Raw genomic sequence first — 18,629 nt, 5'->3', positions numbered from 1 at the left:
TATTATTTTTATGTCAAAAATAATATTTTTTATTCTAAATATGAATCAAGTCAATCCGTCTAACATAATACTTGTTCTTATTTTTTTAATACATGTCACGTGTAAGCTCCAATAATTCAGGTGCATTGCATACACTTACATATCAATCAACACTCAAACTCATTGCACAAATTTTCATGAGTTTCTCAAATATGCAGGAGTGAAAACGAAGTCAAGTTACGATAAGTACGTGCTCGACTTGAGTACGGTCAAAACTCGATTTAAGTTCTGTTTGATTTTATGAGTATGTTCGAGGTACTCGAGCAGATTTATATTTATATATATTTAATCACATATATTTATAAATCTAGTTATTTTTATTATATTTAAAATTTTAAAAAACCTTTTTAAAAAAATTTTTGAAATCACATTTTTCGAGTTCAAGTAACTCAATACATTATTGAGTCGATCTCGAAAATTACTACTTGAGTCAGTCGAGTTCGACTCTGGTTGATTGCACCCCTACAGACAAATCATCTAAATCAATTTTAACTATACCAAACTTATTATCTGATTTATTTTAATTTATATATATTTATAGAAAAATTTAATTTAATAATTAAGTAATTATAAAATCGAATATTTGTCATTTTTTTAAATCATGATGTTAAAATTCAGACTTTTGTAAATCATATCCAAGTTCATACACTATTTCGAGATCACCAATAAAATTTATGAGTCAATTAATGTGGCATTTCGAATCAGCTTGGGTTTTTTTTTTTGTTAATTCTTATAAATTTTGAATATAACTAAATAAAATAAGATCTTTTTATAAAACGTTTTTTTACGGAGCTTTTCACTCTCCAAATCATAGCCCTGAAAATAATTGACACTCGGAAAGAAAACTAAGATGTCCCTACTCTTGCCAAAATTCACTTCTCTACTACTCATTTCGCAAGCTGCAGCCCAATCTCAGCCGCCCCCTCCTCCGGTGGCCGCACCCCCCGCTCCATCAGTGCCTCTCCCCAACTTGACCCAAGAATATCTTGAAGCCCACAACCAAGCGAGGGCCCAAGTAGGTGTCGGCCCCCTCGTGTGGAGCGAGCCACTAGCCAAATCTGCCAGCCTCACGGTGAGGCTCCAGAGGGATAAACATGGCTGCTTCTTCGCTAACTTGACCAACAACAGGTACGGCAGCAACCAGCTGTGGGCCGGTGGCTTAACCGTAATGCCGCGCATCGCTGTGGAGACGTGGGTGGCGGAGAAGAAGTTCTATACTTATGCTAACAATTCTTGCGCGCCGGACCACCACTGCGGGGTTTACACGCAGGTGGTGTGGAAGGACTCGCAGGAACTGGGGTGTGCTCAGGCTGTTTGTCCCAAAGAGCTTTCTGGTTTAACCATTTGTTTCTATAATCCCCCTGGAAATATAGTGGGAGAGAAACCGTACTAGAATCAAGTACATCGAATGTTATGCAGCAAAAGATGTTTTTGCAAAATTTTTTGTCTCTGATTTTGGTTCTCAATGGTTTCTATTTCTAAATTTCTTGTTTAGAGCTCAATTTCTTGAAGACATCAACTTTCTTGCATGTGCTGTCAACAATTTAGATCTTTCTTAAACAATTGTATACTTAAAACTGAAATTTGATCTATATACAGTACAAAATCAGACCTTTCAACTGAGGAATGTAACAAGTATAAAGAATGAACCCGGGCCAATCTTCACTTCACCAGCTCTTTCAATATTATGTACCTGAAAGAAAAATTATGTGGAACCCATTCGATGTTTTTGCGCGGAGATTGAGCAAGCTTGGATCTCCTCTTAATGGTTTTCCTCAGAGACTCAGGTAAAGATTGTTGGATCATCTGTACTATCTCTCCGGTGCAGAGACCTGACTCCTTGGCGAAGTACTCGACGATCTTCGGCAGGATAATCTTTTTATCCTTTCGTGTACCAAACGTCGCTCGAATGTACTCTTCTTTTGCAGCCTCCAGCTCATGATATACCCTCTTTGGCGTGTATGTACGAACCTAATAGCATACAAATACAAGCCTGTTAGATCCAAATAGCTTGAACATGATAAGGTTTAAGAAAAAGGGCATGAACAAATGATTACTGCTGGATCGGAGTGGCTCCCTGCTGAGAGAGCGAAGTGCAGAAGTGGCTCGGATCGTTCTATTGCATATGTTTGCCGTGCATCACTTGACTTAAATTTTGTTCTTGATGAAAATATTAACCTAAACCACTGAATTAAGAGCAAATTTAATCAGCATAAATGAATGTTCTACTGTTAAACTTAGACAGAATGAGTGATGTAAACAAGATTCAATCCAGGTAATGTACCTGTCCAGGATGCGGCATTCGGCATCCCAGTATAGAATTCTGTATCACATCTGCGCTCACTATTTGACCTCCAACATTGTAGGCAGCCTATGCAAGTAAAACTGTGAGATCAAAATTTTCCAGCCGAGCCTTTTATGGGAAATGTAAATAATTGATTTCTTGTTTTCTTACCTTCATTAGTAGAAACATCCGCTTCATATTGTTTTCCGGGATGCCATATGCCAAAAACGCCTGTTAAAATAAAAATAAATACATGAATAACTTGTAATCTTTATAATATTTGTCAGGCTGTAACGATATTATTTGTTCGAGTTTATACATGCATCACCAAAGCATTGTGTACATTGATCCAGAAAGCCAGCTTCTCCTCACGTGTCATCCGCCCGGGATCAATCTCTTCCAATCGACAAATAAGTGACCTGCGAAGTATAAATTCAAATATCATATCAGGCTTGATCAAGGTGNAAAAAAAAAAAAAAAAAAAAAAAAAAAAAAAAAAAAAAAAACTTTGTACAATCCGACTATCGTCACCTAAAGTCCCGTAGTAAGTATTCGATATAATTCAATTTCTCTCTACTTCTGTATATACAATTCACTTCAACCATTGTGCTGTAAGGTCCACTAAAATCTTTCAGCCCTTCAGTATGAAACGGATTATCCAGCCGAACATCAAACGAAAAATCGTTTCTAAATCCAGGACTCCACAAGTCAGTCTGGAATTTTGGAGAAAATGCACCCACAGATGACAAAGATGAAGAGGGCGACGAGTAGCTGTGGTGCACCAATGTAGGATCAGCAAGCTTGTAATATATATTGCACATGCAGTTGACCATTTCTTCAGAAAGCTTGTTCGGTGTGTCTGGTAAATGATCTGAAATACGGGTTCCAAGATGCTCCGCCAAACTAATAACATTTGAAGACGTACTCTGAGAATACTGTAAAAGGTTCAAAACATTGCAATTCATTCGATAAATCTATAAAGATGAGAACCCTACAACTTCAGCTCTTGAATATCATAAACCAAGCTTAAAATGTGTACCTCCATGATGGACAATGGCTGAGAATGACATGCCCGAAGAGAAGTTTTGTTCGATGGTGGTGTACGTTGAGAGAGTGAAGAGTGGGAGCGTTGAACTACTGACTCGACAAGATTATCTTCATCGATTTCCTTGGAAAATGAATAAGTATCAATTTCAGGTGCTAATTTCTCTCTTGCTGACGAAGTATCTGTTCTTGAAAAATCTAGTTGCCTCCTTCTCAAGGTCGGTAATGGTGATTTTACTCCATATTTCTTGGATGGGGTTAAGGAAGGGGATTGAGGATCAAATGCTTTTCGATACAGTGACAAAAGATGATGCTCTAAACGCTCAACTTCTAGCTCCAATACTGCAATGTCTTTAATGAGTTCTGCAGCTGACTAGAATCCGGTAGCAAACCTTTCATTATTACACTTCAAATACTGATGATTTTAAAAATTAAAAGCAAGAAACTGATAAATACTATACCTTAGGAATAGCGGTTTCATTTATATACTGGGACGAAGCCGTGTAACCAAGTGCCTTTTCCATGGCACAGCGAACAGATACTTGATCGTTCAATCTTTTTTCGAGCTGCAGTATCTGCATTGAAAGTAAAAATTACAAAATCTCAAAGACTTAACAGAACTACTTACTAAACTGCAAGCAGAAAATGCCCTTTTTTTTTTGGCATACCTCTTGACTCAAAGAATGTTGAATTTCAGATTTAGATAAATGACTTGTATTGCTGCTGGAACAGCCATTTAAGTGTCCTGTATCCTAGAATCCAAAAACAAATGTTTGCGTCATCGATTAAACGCCTTCTATTGAAACTTAAAATCTACTAAATTGATCACAAATGATTTATTATGTGGGATTTTGAAAGAGTAGAACAAAGATAATTTCGCCTTTTCGGGAAAATCTGAATCCGGAAAGAATTGAACAGGGATTGATCATATGAACCGGGAAAGTCTCTTGAAAAATGTTCACTATAAGGATAACTTACCAGCTTCTCATGACTAGATTGTTCAAAGTTATCTTCCTCAGGTTCTTTGGGGTGTTGGAAGCTGCCATTACAGCACAGTGACAGGGAACAGAGTATTAATTCAACATGTAAATATCATACTTGCTAACTCTATCTGTTCATCTAAATACCAAAATAACCTTTCCAAAACAGAATGCAGAAATAAGAACATAATCAAAATGCCTCGGAACATGGACAGGGATCAAGATTTTACGCAGCTACCACCGACTAACAAATTCTTCGAAGATCTCCAAAAATAAATGATAAAAGTAAATGAAAACAAAGAAGATGGCTGACAAGTCACAAAGCTAAGCTTAACACAACCCATTATATAAAACTGCGTAGACAGTAAAATAACCAAGTAAAAAGGTACCTTTTGGAACGCCTGTGTCTAACCAGCGCAGGCAACTTGCTGCTGTGAAACCCTTCGAAACCCATTAACATGAGAAGGCAAACGAACAAGGAAGAAGTGGCAAACTAACTCAGGGGCTCTATTTTGGAAAAAAATGATTAGCAAGGCCGGTCTAAATTTAGGTAGAAAATGCAAGAATATGAAAAATGGTCCCAAAAAAACGCAGCTTTTAGTCAAAGGCCGGAATTGTCCTGTCCTATATTTGTCTATATTTCAGCGCTAAACCAGGCAATCACTCCATAAATACAACGTCATAACACCAAAGAGGGTCATGTGCGCACACAAAAATGGCTGAGAAAAGGAAGCCCTTTTGACCATTAGGCGCTCCTTCTTTGTTAAAGAAAAAGCAGCTCCCATTACCATTTTCTGAGAAAACTAGGCTTTTGTGCAATGGAGGGACTTTCCGCTTGGCGTCGAAATAAGGAATCGGATTTTGTTCGCTTTTGTCGAAGAAAGTTCGCTGGCAATGTCAAAGTGTTGAGAGAGCGCTAAAGCTCAGAAAGTTGACTAATTTGGAGAAAGAAACAACTGGGGATCATGAGCTTTATATATAGATAGATATAATCAATCTTTCTTGTTTTATCTCCAAAAAAATCTCTAATTTACTTTATACACACACACACACACACAGAGTTAAAAATCCGTATGATATATTTTCTACCATTTTGGAGGTTTTATTCGATATATAATTGATTATATTTATCAAAATAATTTCATCTTTTTTACCCAACAAGATAAATATTTTAATAGTTCCTTATTCCAACAAAAAAACAAAAACAAAAACAAAAGCATGCTAGCCTATTTAAATACTATTATGCACACAAAAGCAAGCCTACGCAAAAGAAGCTAGAAATATGAGGTCAACAAAAAGAGAAAAGGTGTATGTAACTAAAAGTATTGGAAATTCGAGGGCTATAAAAATTAAGAAATATTGTACCATATAATTAACTAATATACGAGTCAAGACTCAAGATACACATATATTTTTTATCCTAATAATAACATTTACATTAAATTAGACAATATACATGTATAACTACAATTTGAATATTTGTTGAGTATTTACAAGTCGAATGAATTAGAGAATACTAGAGGGACTGACTCGCTAGCTATAGAACAGAAAAATAAATAAGGCAAAAAATTGTGTGAGATGATCTCATGGATCGTATTTTGTGAGACGGATCTCTTATTTGGGTCATCCATGAAAAAATATTATTTTTATATTAATAGTATTATTTTTTATTTTGAATATCGATAAAATTGACCCGTCTCACAGATAAAGATTCGTGAGATCGTCTCATAAAATAACTACTCAATAAATAAAGCGTGTTGTGTTACCTCAAAAGGGATGAAAGTTAATTGGCTAAAAAAAGGGAACATTGGATGCTTTGAAAGGAAATGAAATTTTGTGGGTTTCCCTTTGTCTAAATCTTTGCGGGAAAATTAAGAAAAATGTGAGATACCCACGTTGTCTTTCGTACAAAAGAGAGTATCGTTTGTCAAAGAATCAGTAAATAAATAAATTAATATGTTGATGTGTACGTGGGTTGATCTTTTCCAAGATCCCTACAAAAGAAAAAGGATGATTAAATAAGGGGTGAGGTTCTTTGGAATTATGCATCTTTATGTTTTATTATTTATCGTAGAACAATATTGTATAGGTTAAAGAAAAGTTTTGTATGAGTTTCACTAGTTTCGTTCCTATTCGACCAGATTTGGAGCTCAAATTTTGTGAATAAAAAATTAAGTGTTAGAACTTCTTTTTTTTGGTAATGGGCAGACTAATTGTAGATTTTTTTCAAGAAAAATAATAATAACAATGAGTATGATCTGGTAGGGGTACAATCAATGTTCTAAAGCATATGAAATGAGAGGAAGAATCACAGTCAAACTTTAAAGTTTTAAGTGAATTTAAAACGAGATTAAGTTTGAAAATTATTTCTAGTTTTATTATAACTTTATTTATATTAAGTCAATTAATAGATACACATACAAATTATAAAAATAAATATATAATTTTAAAATTATAAAAAAAAACTCTAAAATATCAAATTGTGTGGAGTAAAACTTTTATTTTTATTCCTTCAGGGTTGGTTGTTTAAATTTTTTGTATTCTCAAATATTTATTATTTAAAATAAAATATAAAAGTTAAAATACATAAGAAAACTTGAAATTTATCTTTAAAAAAAATGCTTCTTCACACTTTTTTTTTTATACGTTTTTTCTACGCTTAACTCCGGTTGACCATTTTTCTCATGGTTTTGCTCGAATCGAAACTTTTTCCTCACATTTCACGTTTATGCTATATTTTTCCAGGTTTTTTTAGAACCTTGAGAACAATATCTGACATGATAAAACAAGAAAATTTTAAAAAGAAAATGTTTTCTGTTTTTTTTATATATATTTCTCATTTTATACTGCGACTTCTGTAAATTCTTAAATGTTTTTTTTTAAAAGTATACGATATATATTCTTTGGGCAATTTTAGAGAAAACCAAAATAAGTGTAACACGTGGGCCAATGAATTAATTAGACGACAACGACATGGTTCTTACATGTCACACGTTGAGCTGAAAACTCCGCCGATATTGGCGCGGACTCATGTGGAGCACCGACGTTAATTATTGCATGGGGTACTGCATTTTATTTTATTTTGATGGTTATTTAATTATCTTAATTATAAGTTAATATTGCTACATATAAATAATTTAATCATAAATTAAAGTAATTCAAATTATGTTTGCTATTTGGGGTGTCAAAATGCGACACGAGCCGTCAACCAGACACGACCTAACACGAAAAAAATCAAGTTCAAGTGCTGTCTAGGAGGCTGGCTAACTGTCTGACTTCCTCCTGGCCTTGGCTGTGACGGAGTAGGGGCTGGCTGGAAAGAGTGAACAGCATATGATCTTCTCTCAGTCTGAGCTACTGATCCAGATGATTCGGCAACCTGGGATCGTTGTGGACAAACTCTAGCAAAATGTCCCTGCTGTTTACAGATGTTACAAACACCAAACACTCATCGGCGTTGCTCGGTAGGATGTCTCCCTCCGCAGGTCCTGCAATAAGCCCCGAGTTGGTGTTTTCGGGTTCGGGTTAGTGCCAAGTTAGACGAATTTCGGGTTGGGTCGTGGGTTGACCCGAATTTTTTATTTTTTTTTGAAAATATCACCTATATTTTTATATATTGTATATTTGAACAAAATTTATTGTATATTTATATGATAAATTTTCATCATTTAATATTTATTTGTATTTTTTTATTTTTTTAAAAATTGTTTATTTGATTTAGTAAATATACTTTTAATTTTCTACAATTAAATTTTCAAATTTAAATCGAAAATTTTGTTATTATGTGTTTAAATTAAAATATTACTTTTATTTTTTTATTTTTTCGAATTTTTTTAAAAAAAAATAAAAAAATTTCGGGTTAGACGGGTTCGTGTTCGGGTTGGGGATTTTCGGGTTGCTTCGGGTTCAGGTTGGGTTCGGATTGGAAAAAAAATAAAAAAAATTCGCGGGTTGACCCGAAACACGACCTGATTGACACCCCTATTTGCTATGTGTAAAATTTGTATAATTTGCTTTTGTGAGATTTCTTTAAAGACTACACTTAAACTCTCATGGATATTATACAAAAACTCATGTGAGATAGTCTTACAAGTCAATTTTGTGAGATGAATATCCAATTCGACCTAATTGATGAAAATTATTAATTTTTATAGATTTTAAATATGAATCAAATTGATTTGTCTCATAAAAATAAATTTGTTTAATCATCTCATAAGAAATCAACTCAAATAATTTATACACATGTCTAGCAAAATTGATGATAACAATCAGAATATCAAATCTGGCGGTTTTAATTTGGAGGTTTATTTGTTCCACAAAGTAAGCCGTTATCGCCATCATTTCAAATTCCTAACTTGTGACTGTTGAGAGATTCTTGCAATCCCTAATGGGCCGCCTTTTGCTGATATGATTACCACAGCAAACACCGGTTTATTAAAAACTTCGAAAAATTGTCATCGGCTTTTGCATGCTTCATTCATTTCTTCTCGTTTCTACGAAATTCCTTCCTGCTAGCTCATTCTGAAAGTACTCAGTTGAATGGATCGGAGTTCAGATCTGTTCAGTTGCAATTTTTCCACTCCAAGTGCATGCAATATAAATAAATACATACATGCTTAGAAATGTACCGAAATATACGGTAGTTATTTCGAGTGGTGTATTATTGAATCAATTAGCATCAATTTCGGGGTGTCAAAATGATTGTTCTATGGTCATATGTCGATGGCATCTTCGAGCTTCTTTCAAGTCGAAAACAAGTTATTGAAAAATAACAAAATCTGGCTGGCGCCTCACAAGTGTATATCAACCAATGTTGCTATAAACCATCATAACTTGAATTTTGATGCATGTCGATATCTGCTAATAATAATAAACACAGTTAAAAAGATATATTTTTTATTAAAGAATGAAAATACATTATTTATATCTGCAGGATATATAAAAGTCCAGATATTGTAGATTTTTCTATACGTGTTGCGTTGCACAACTCGTGGTATAGGAATGCTGAAATTACACTTCCCCAACTATAAGATTTTACAATATTAATATCATGAACCGTTGCAAAAACATGAATCTAGCCGACCATCATTGATAATCTGGGAACAATATTCCTCTAATAATCATCAATGCTACACAACAGGTATATTCCACGACATCTATTTTCGAACTATTATCAACAATAAGGGTCGAAGCAGTGATCATGTAGTGTAGTCAAAGACAAATAACCACATTTAAAATGCAAAGATGATGGTGTGAATCCCAACAAGTCAAGACATATATGTTGTCATTGACCAACTGTATGTGAAACGTCTATTCTAGTCACTTCGTCACCATCAATTGTTAGACCCCAATTATCGAAACATCTTATGACATGACAATTGCTACATCACGTCTAAAATGAAATGCGTGTGTCTCACGTCGCTATAATTCAACAAGAGCAGTAATCAAATGATTGTCAAACACTCGAAAATAACATTATAAAACCACATAAAATCCCACATGATTTAAGTATGGAAGACATGATCGTATAAATAATTTCCAACATATAACATCCAAACCAGATTGTCTAATCGCGTAACTCTTACAATATCATCAACATGATCTTCCGAAGCTGTTGATGACATATGTGTCGCTTGTAAGTAGAGAATAGTTGGGTCTTCTTGATCTCTATTTTCTGTCATTCTGAAATAAATTGTCAAAATAGTCAGCTAGTACAAAATATTCTAATAAGAAATGAAATAATAGATATAAAAATAAAAATAAAAAGTTATTAAGCATAAATTAAAAAAATAATATAATACTTAATATATGTACACAATAAAAAAATTCAATAATATTCATTATTCAAATGAACGAATACTTGTTTTTTCGTTTGATTATTTCGATCTTCATATAAAAATATTGAAATTTTATTTATAATAAAGTATGCTTGAATGTTTGGTCGAATAATTTAAGCACGAATTATTGAACACCACATGTTTAAAAGTTGCGGCTTCCGTTTACACTTGTAACGGACCCTGCAGCAGTATTGGAAAAGTTGCAACGTCCGTTGCTATTATTGCAGGGTCTGCCACAAAATGGTAGCGTTTGGCAATATTACTGTAAAACACCACTATCCACATTATTATTGAAATTAATTTTTAAAAAATTAATTGTGAAAAAACACACTTTATTATGTGTCAAAATTTTCTTTGCTATAATGTATGTGTTAGCTGTACTATTACATATTTACTTTTTTTATTTTTAATTTTTTTAAAAAAAAATTAATTTCAATAATAATGTGGATGGTGGCGTTATGCATTAATATTGAAAAATGCCACCATATGTGGGGACCCAACAATAATTGCAGGGTCTAGCTGTGGTTGGTAATGGACGCAGTAGCAGTAGCAGTAGCAGCATCAGCTAAATGGACGCTGCATCTTTTAAAAATGTGATGTTCAATAATTCAAGATTCGATTATTCAGTCAAACATTCAAGCATACTTTACAATAAATAAAGCTTCTATATTGGCATACGAAGAGCGAAATAATCATTCAAAAAAACAAGTACTCGTCCATTTGAAAAGTGAAGATTGAATTTTTTTTATTGTGTACGTATATTAATTATTATATTTTTTTAATTTATGCTTAATAATTTTTAAGTTTTATTTTTATATGTGTTAATTCATTTCTTATTTGAATATTTTGTACTAACTTATTATTTTGATAATTTATTTAAGAATGATAGAAAATAGAGGTCCAGAGCACATATGTCATCAATAGCTTCGTTTCAAACGAAACTATTGATGATATTGTAAGAGTTACGCGATTGGACAATCTGATTTGGATGTTATATGTTGGAAATTATTTACATAATCGTGTTCTTGCGTATTAAAATCATGTGGGATTTTATGAGGTTTTACAATGTTATTTTCGATTGTTTGACAATCATTTGATTATTGCTCTTGTTGAATGATAGCGACACGAGACACACACATTTCATTTTAGATGTGGTGAAGTAATTTTCACGTCACAAGATGTTTCGATAATTTGGGGTCTAACAATTAATGGTGTAATAGTGACTAGAATAGCGTTTCACATATAGTTGGTCAATGACAACATATATGTCTTGACATGTTGGGATTCGCGTCATCATCTTCGCATTTTAAAAGTGGTCATTTGTCTATGACTACACTACACGATCACTGTATTTCTACCCTTATTGTTGATGATAGTTCGAAAGTAGATGTCGTGAAATAAACCTACTGTGTAGCATTGATTATTATTGGAGAAATATTGTTCCCGGATTATCATGGAAGGTCAACTAGACTCATGTTTTTGCAACTGTTGCATGATATTGATCGTTTAAAATCTTATAGTTGGGAAAGTGTAATTTAAGCATTCATATACCACGAGTTGTGCAATACAACACGTATAGGAAAATCTACAATATCTGGACCTTTATATATCATGCATATATAAATAATTTATTTTCATTATTTAATACAAAATTTATATTTTTAACTGTTTTTATTGTAATTAACAGATATGAGCATGCAACAAAATTAAATTGGTTAACCCGACCGAGATGTGTTAACAGCTGTTGTGCCTCCAAGTCCCAATAATGCTTCTCAAGTTGTTCCATATGATACACTGTAATATTTGAAATTTGTTGTCAAAATATAATCTATAACCATTTTTAAATTTTTTAATCTGCAATCATATATTTTAAATTATAGGTTGAAAAATGTGTTTAATTACATATATTCACCGGCTCATGCTGTAAAAATTATAAATGACTGTCTTGATCGTATGAACAATACTGATGTATTTTTTGATTATTTAAATTATGTAATAATTATATGAATTTTAAATTTTTTTACAGTTTAATCGAATTGTTTACAAGAAAAATGTTATAGATGTAAAGACAATTTTGATTTATATAACAATAAAATATGATGATATGTTTTCCCTCTTATTTGCTTTGAAATCGTGGAGATATATCGTCCAAATTGGGTGATAAGACAATTTAAAATACGACAATCTATTCTAGTGTCTGCTCTCAACAACTATGAACTTCGTAATATCATGAATCTCAATTGGAAAGAATAACATCAAAATGCAATTCTTTGATGGAATAGAAAGTTGATATTTGTTTTTCAAGACGAGAGATCAAGGAAAACTAATGACGATTATTTTCAATGGTACGAGTGAATAGATGTCCACTTTATATCTCCTACAATGCATGGGATTGGTTTTCGGGCATATAAATATCATATGTTTTCCGAACAACATAATGTCCAACAAAATTTCAGTACATCTTCCCCTTATTCGCATCAATCATCATTAGGGCGGGAGACTGATAAAGTTAGGCCACCAAGTGGGTTTACTACTATTTTTCTATCAGCTGAGTTTAATATTGTACGACCCTTTATTCGATATGGGACATCAGATGTTTTTGGTAATACAGGACCATTTGGTCCATCATGTTTTTCAATAACACAAGCTCATGTGGACCATCGGGTTTTTTGGGTAATACATGGCCATCTGGTACATAATGTTTTTTCAGTAACACAGGCTCATCTGACCCATTTGGGTCACACTCCATTTGTCTTTTGCAATTACAGCCAAATACATGTGTGCCGAAAAAAATTCGTTCTTAATTGTTGCTTCAAACTTACAAATTTGATTTTGTGTGTCTGACTCCCAGCATAAATCTTTCAAATGCACATATATTGAATTTAAAATTAAAATTTAGCAAACGTTTCTAAAAAAACGATGCATACTATGAGGAGGTTGAAAATACGGTTGCAAAAAATTAGGCATACACCATTTGCACCACAAACAAAATGTCGGTCAAGACTATCCAAGAACCATTTCAAGGAATCAGATGTTTCTTCATCCAAAATGGCGAATGCAAGTGGTATAACCTCGTTGTTCACATCCAGAGTGACATCGATCAAGATTTTATGCTTCTATTTTGTGTATAAATGTATATCGGTGACACTAATTATTTTTTGACAATGCCGAAACCTATCAATGCACGATTTGAATGCCCAGAAAACAAAATTCAATGTATTTATCGCTTCGATGTTTGATATGAGATGCTTCCACCCCACAATTGTTCCTTAATTATATTTATACATGGCACACATATATTTTGAAATTAGTTGCAAAGATCTCTCTCATGTACCATAAGCAATTTCCACTGCGCGTTTCAAACTTCGTCGTACTTTTGTGTAAGAGATTTGATATTCATATTTATCTTTTACATTTTCCATGGTATATTTAATCTCATACGAAATATCACATGTACAATTCCTATTAGCATTTGTGCCACCGTATCATTGTTCAAGTAGTGAAGGTCTATACCGACATTGGTAGATATACATGTGTGAGGCTTGTCATATTTTGTTATTTTCTGATAACCCGTTTTCGACTTGAAAGAAGCTCGAAAACCCCATCGACATATTACCGTAGAAGAATCATTTTTGCACCTTAATTTTCAAAAAATGTGTGCTATTTACGACACGATACTTGTAATGTCTGAAGTAAATATCACAATTTGTTGATTTAGTAATGTGATATTACTAAATAATTTATGATTTTTAAAGAATGAAATATAACATACTTTGATAATATGAAATCCAAATGATTTGAAATTTGGACTTAACGTAGAAAACTGAAAGATATAGAAGTTCCATGTTTTGAATTTTGAAAAATTTGATCGTTTGATTGGTCCAAAGGGATATAACAGTGTTAAAATGTTAAATATTATATTAATAATATAATATTTTTGTAAAAAAAATAAATTTGAAAATCTTGGACCGTGAATGAATGAATCTTTCTTTTGACAGAGAGGAACAGAGGGATGAGAGAAGAAATAAAAATAGGGTTTTGATAATTTTTTTCGATCTTGCGACTTATCGATTTATCCAATCGACAAAACGACTTCAGTTCTGGAGTCGTTGACATGAAGTCTTCAATTTGATGTATAAATTTTATATTTTTGGTGATGTTTGAAATTCGTCGATTTCTGAATATATCCGATAAATTGTTAAATTATACAGAAATAGAACCTTGTTGGACAGTATGATTTTAACAAATAAGTGATGATTATAGTGATGCTATTTTGAATTATTCTTAATTTATTATAATTAAAGATTTAATCTTTGAATTGAAATTGAGGAGTTGTTTATCAGTTGTTATTAATTTTGATTATATATTCGGAGTCTACGGAGTATATGCTACATGTTGATATAAAGTTTTCGTAGTTTAACGGATGTTGTAAAATAGTTTATTATTTGAAATTAATTGATTAGGGTGTATTTTATGTTAGTATTGTGAATTAAATACATCGGAATATTAATTGTTGAACGATAAATATGTATAATCGAGTTTTATATTTTGTCGAATTAATTGTTATTGGGCTATTTGATGTTGTGCATTGAGGATGTTATGATTGTGTTGATACGGTGACAATTATCTAATAATTTTTGTTGAATTATTTTGATACATCACAAGCCTCATGATCAAAGAAATAGCCGGATTTTATATATATACTCGATTATCAGGTACGTGTTGACGTACGAGCATATGTTGTCATTGTTTAGTATTGATAAATGCTATTGTGTTGAACGATGGTAAATTACCAGAATTGAGTGATTTGATGTTATATTTGTTGTTGTTTATTATTGTTGATGTTGTTGGCCGTTGTTGTTGGGAGACTATCGTTGTTGTTGTTCGATCGACGATATTGCTGTCACCGGAGTAGGGGTATGACGTATCGTTGATGTTGTTCGATTGACGATATTGCTTTCGCCGGAGTAGGGGTGCAACTATTGATGTTATTGTCGCAATAATATGGGAGTGATGTCGTTGATATTGTTGATGGTTTGATTGTTCAGAAACAGCAAAAGGGGTATTTCTGTTATGATTTCAGTTATATTTTATTTTGTTATTAATATAATTGTTATGCATTACGATGATGATTGTTGTATATTCTCACCCTTTGGGGGTTGTTTCTATTGGACATGTTACAGGACTATGCCGTGAGACATGATAGAGGTGAAGGACTAGGTGTGTCTAGTCAGAGAATCCTGTAGTGGATAGTAGGTAGAGACAATATAGTTTATTGTCTTATTTGAGTTGTGTGTATATTTATTATACTGTTCTGCTACACTGATGTAGATAATGTGATGCTTGCACTATTTTGTCGTTTATACATTATATTATTACGTCGTTGAAAAGAAAATTTTATGCATATGAAGTCATATGTATGATTACGTGGCGAGGTTTGGGGCGACACAATACTCACACTTGGCAGCTCTAACAGAAAAATCCTTCACAGATGTAATCAGATCATTCTTATCCTTAAAAATCATATTTACGCATAATTCTCTTCTCTTCGGATTATAATAGCTTGTTCGCTTTCCAGAAAGAACACTAACAGAATCAGGAGTCTCTTCCCAAAAAATTTAAAGAAAAATGATGGCTATAAAGAAATGGTACGACTTGCCTCTGCAACATTTCACGATATGGTTGACAAGATGATGTCCCCTCATCAAGATTAGCATATGTATTCACATTTTTGTCGGCATTCATTTCTTCTTCTTCAGAATCACTATGTGACATCTCCAATTCAATATCACTCCTAAAAACATCATCATGTCAAGATGATCTCTTCATGAATGCATATTTGTTGACAACTTCATAGTAAACTTCATTGGATCGATTCCTAATATTTTATGCATAACTTGAACAAACTCCAACAAAGTAATAGATCATAACACTCATATCGATATAATATAACAAATACTATATTCTAACGATTCATTCCCGATAATAATATGACAACCAAAATATAAAAATACATTGATAGTAGCCATCTAGGAAAAAAAATTAGGATGAAGGTAAAAATTTTAAAAATTGACATAATAATTTTGGACTGAAGATACGTAAGAAAGAAAGAAATACAAGATAAATAAGTTTAAAAATTGTGAAGGTTTTGAATATAACAAAACAAACAAAAAGAGATTTATAGATGTTGAATCATGCATATTCAACATATGAATACTGCATATACAACGCGAGAAGCACACCGAAAACAAAACAGTAATTGCGGGAACCGCGCTGGACACTGCCTATGACTGTAAACTGATGCGTCCTCTTTTGCTCGTGACGTTTTGCACCAATCTTGCAAAACATCACAAGTGAAATTATTTTTGAAATTAATTGTTATTTTTATATTAATAATAAAAAAATACGGGGGTTTATCTCAAAAACATTAATTCCTGGTGAAATATCAGACGACTGAGAGAAGGAAACCGATCCAGAAAATAAAATTTTCTTTGGCTTCCTGACTCAAAAGGACAATTAACTATTTAAGACGTGAGGATTTTTGTTTATTAGACTGAATGATGAAGTACCTTTGAACAATTTGACTTTTTGATCACTATAATTTTGAGGAAATTTTTTTTCCAAAATAATTTCCAACTTACTGAAATAAACAAAAAATTAGAAAAACGTAATATCAAAGTCTTGGTCAAACATTTTAATTTCTTTTCAGCTTTTGAGCTGTAGTCACGCCAGCACGGAAAACGATAAATGTTAATATGAACAGTTTCCCCATTTTCATAAAATTTCATGCCATAATTATTAATCTTTCGTTTTTTTTGCAGATTATAAATTCGAGAAATTGACCTTCAGTTTCCGCCCGTCGATTTTTTTTGTGTTCAGTCACTGGGTATTTTTTTAATACCACATTTCCATATGAAGTGTACCACATTTTGTATGACATAGTACCACAATTTTGTGGGTAATGAGTGAACTCAAAGAAATATTTTGAATGAGGATTTTTCACAGACATTTATAAATTTTCTTTAATCCATATATTTAGAATTCACTTACTTTTAACTATAAGGATTAAACTTTTTCATTTGATAATGCATCATAAAATTCTCAATTTGCATCAGCAATATTTAAAAGACATAGGAAAGAATTAAAAAAGAAAACTTACGGGTTCAGAAAATGTAAGCCAAGCCCTCAAAATATTGACTGATCGATCGGGCAAGCCCCGTGGAGGCCTCCAGGCTTCTTGTTCCTCTAAACCCATCTGATTGATCCCTCGGTGCTGCCTCAGGCTCTGCTCCAGAATCCTCAATCTCGGGGTTTCGCCTTTCGTCAGGCCTGATGCGGCGGCGGCGTCTTCGTCTTTCTCCCCTAAAATCTCGCAACTGGCAAGTGAGCTTTAACTGAGCTGAAATGGCTTCCTTCAAGCCCCGGAAATGTTTCGACATGGCTTTTTGCGCCAAGGAAGTGTACGGAGCTGCCGCGCCGGAGCCCTTATACTTCTTTGTATACAGGCATTGATTTGTGCATCAGTTTGAATGAAGGAGGCTGCTTCTAGAGCGATGTGTAATATGAATATCTTGACTTGAATTTGACCTTTTGAGTTTATAGGCATAGTCTATGTTAATCGGACATTTTGACGAGAATCGTGAATTCAATTGATAAAGTCCTCCCAATAAAGTTTTGTGGATCCCCGCAACAAGATTTAGAGCTTTTGGGATATCGACGAAAATCTCACGACGCTCAAGTCAGTGATCACGTGAAAAAGTTGTCCTAATAAAGAAGTTCTCCCAATAAAGCAAAATATCTTAAAATGTAAAATGAGAAGTTACCTTCCAAACGAGGAAGAATCAACTTTAGGTTCAATGGAGAGCGTTGTGAGCTTTATCTTGTTGAGCTTAAGATCTTATTGGACATTATTTACTTATTGATCCTTAATAAATATAATTAATTAAATATCAAGCCCAACTTTAGTGGGCTAAATAATTAATTATTTTGAAAGAAAATAAATAATTAATTTTGGGTGTAACCCATCATTGTTATTTTTTTTTATTCTTTGTATGTGTATGTCAAACTCGCTAAGTGAGTATTATTTAGTTGATTCTTTAACCTTTTTTTACCTTTATTATTTGACTACATCATTAAAATTTTGTAAAACATCACTAATAAAATAAAAATTGAATTCAACATGTTGGAGGCCCAATATTTTAAGTTTGGGTCAATCCAAAAAATTCTCAGTAATATTTGAGCCAAAGCATCATGGATCAAGTATTTAATGGTTTTAGAAAAAAAAGACAAAAACTTGTGTGAGACTATCTCACGAGTCGTATTTTGTGAGACTGATATCTTATTTGAAGCATCCATGAAAAAGTATTATTTTTTATGTTAAGAGTATTGCTTTTATTGTGAATATCGGTAAGGTTGACCCGTCTCACAGATAAAGATTCGTGAGAC

The 18,629-nt window shown here is 32.9% G+C and overlaps 2 protein-coding genes across 3 annotated transcripts; one reads left to right on the top strand and one right to left on the bottom strand.

The window, feature by feature from the left end:
- The first annotated feature begins 826 nt into the window (after positions 1-826).
- LOC140985583 (STS14 protein-like) lies at positions 827-1,558 on the top strand. The gene has a single exon (XM_073453439.1). It carries the CDS (start codon positions 890-892, stop codon positions 1,430-1,432), a length of 543 nt encoding a protein of 180 aa, XP_073309540.1. The 5' UTR covers positions 827-889; the 3' UTR covers positions 1,433-1,558.
- LOC140985582 (uncharacterized) lies at positions 1,555-5,275 on the bottom strand. Of its 2 annotated transcripts, none has more exons than XM_073453437.1 (11): positions 4,737-5,275; positions 4,346-4,406; positions 4,036-4,119; positions 3,829-3,942; positions 3,363-3,740; positions 2,855-3,258; positions 2,643-2,742; positions 2,495-2,554; positions 2,324-2,410; positions 2,097-2,225; positions 1,555-2,010 (listed from the first exon to the last, which is right to left on the bottom strand). In XM_073453437.1, exons 1-11 carry the CDS (start codon positions 4,805-4,807, stop codon positions 1,702-1,704), a joined length of 1,797 nt encoding a protein of 598 aa, XP_073309538.1. In that variant the 5' UTR covers positions 4,808-5,275; the 3' UTR covers positions 1,555-1,701. The 2 variants fall into 2 exon arrangements, with proteins under 2 accessions (XP_073309538.1, XP_073309539.1); XM_073453438.1 differs by having other exon boundaries at positions 2,855-3,249.
- Positions 5,276-18,629: the final 13,354 nt, after the last annotated feature.

Source organism: Primulina huaijiensis, chromosome 10, assembly GCF_012295235.1.
Source record: "Primulina huaijiensis isolate GDHJ02 chromosome 10, ASM1229523v2, whole genome shotgun sequence".
NCBI lineage: Eukaryota > Viridiplantae > Streptophyta > Magnoliopsida > Lamiales > Gesneriaceae > Primulina > Primulina huaijiensis.
This window is presented reverse-complemented; position numbering and strand designations above follow the sequence as displayed.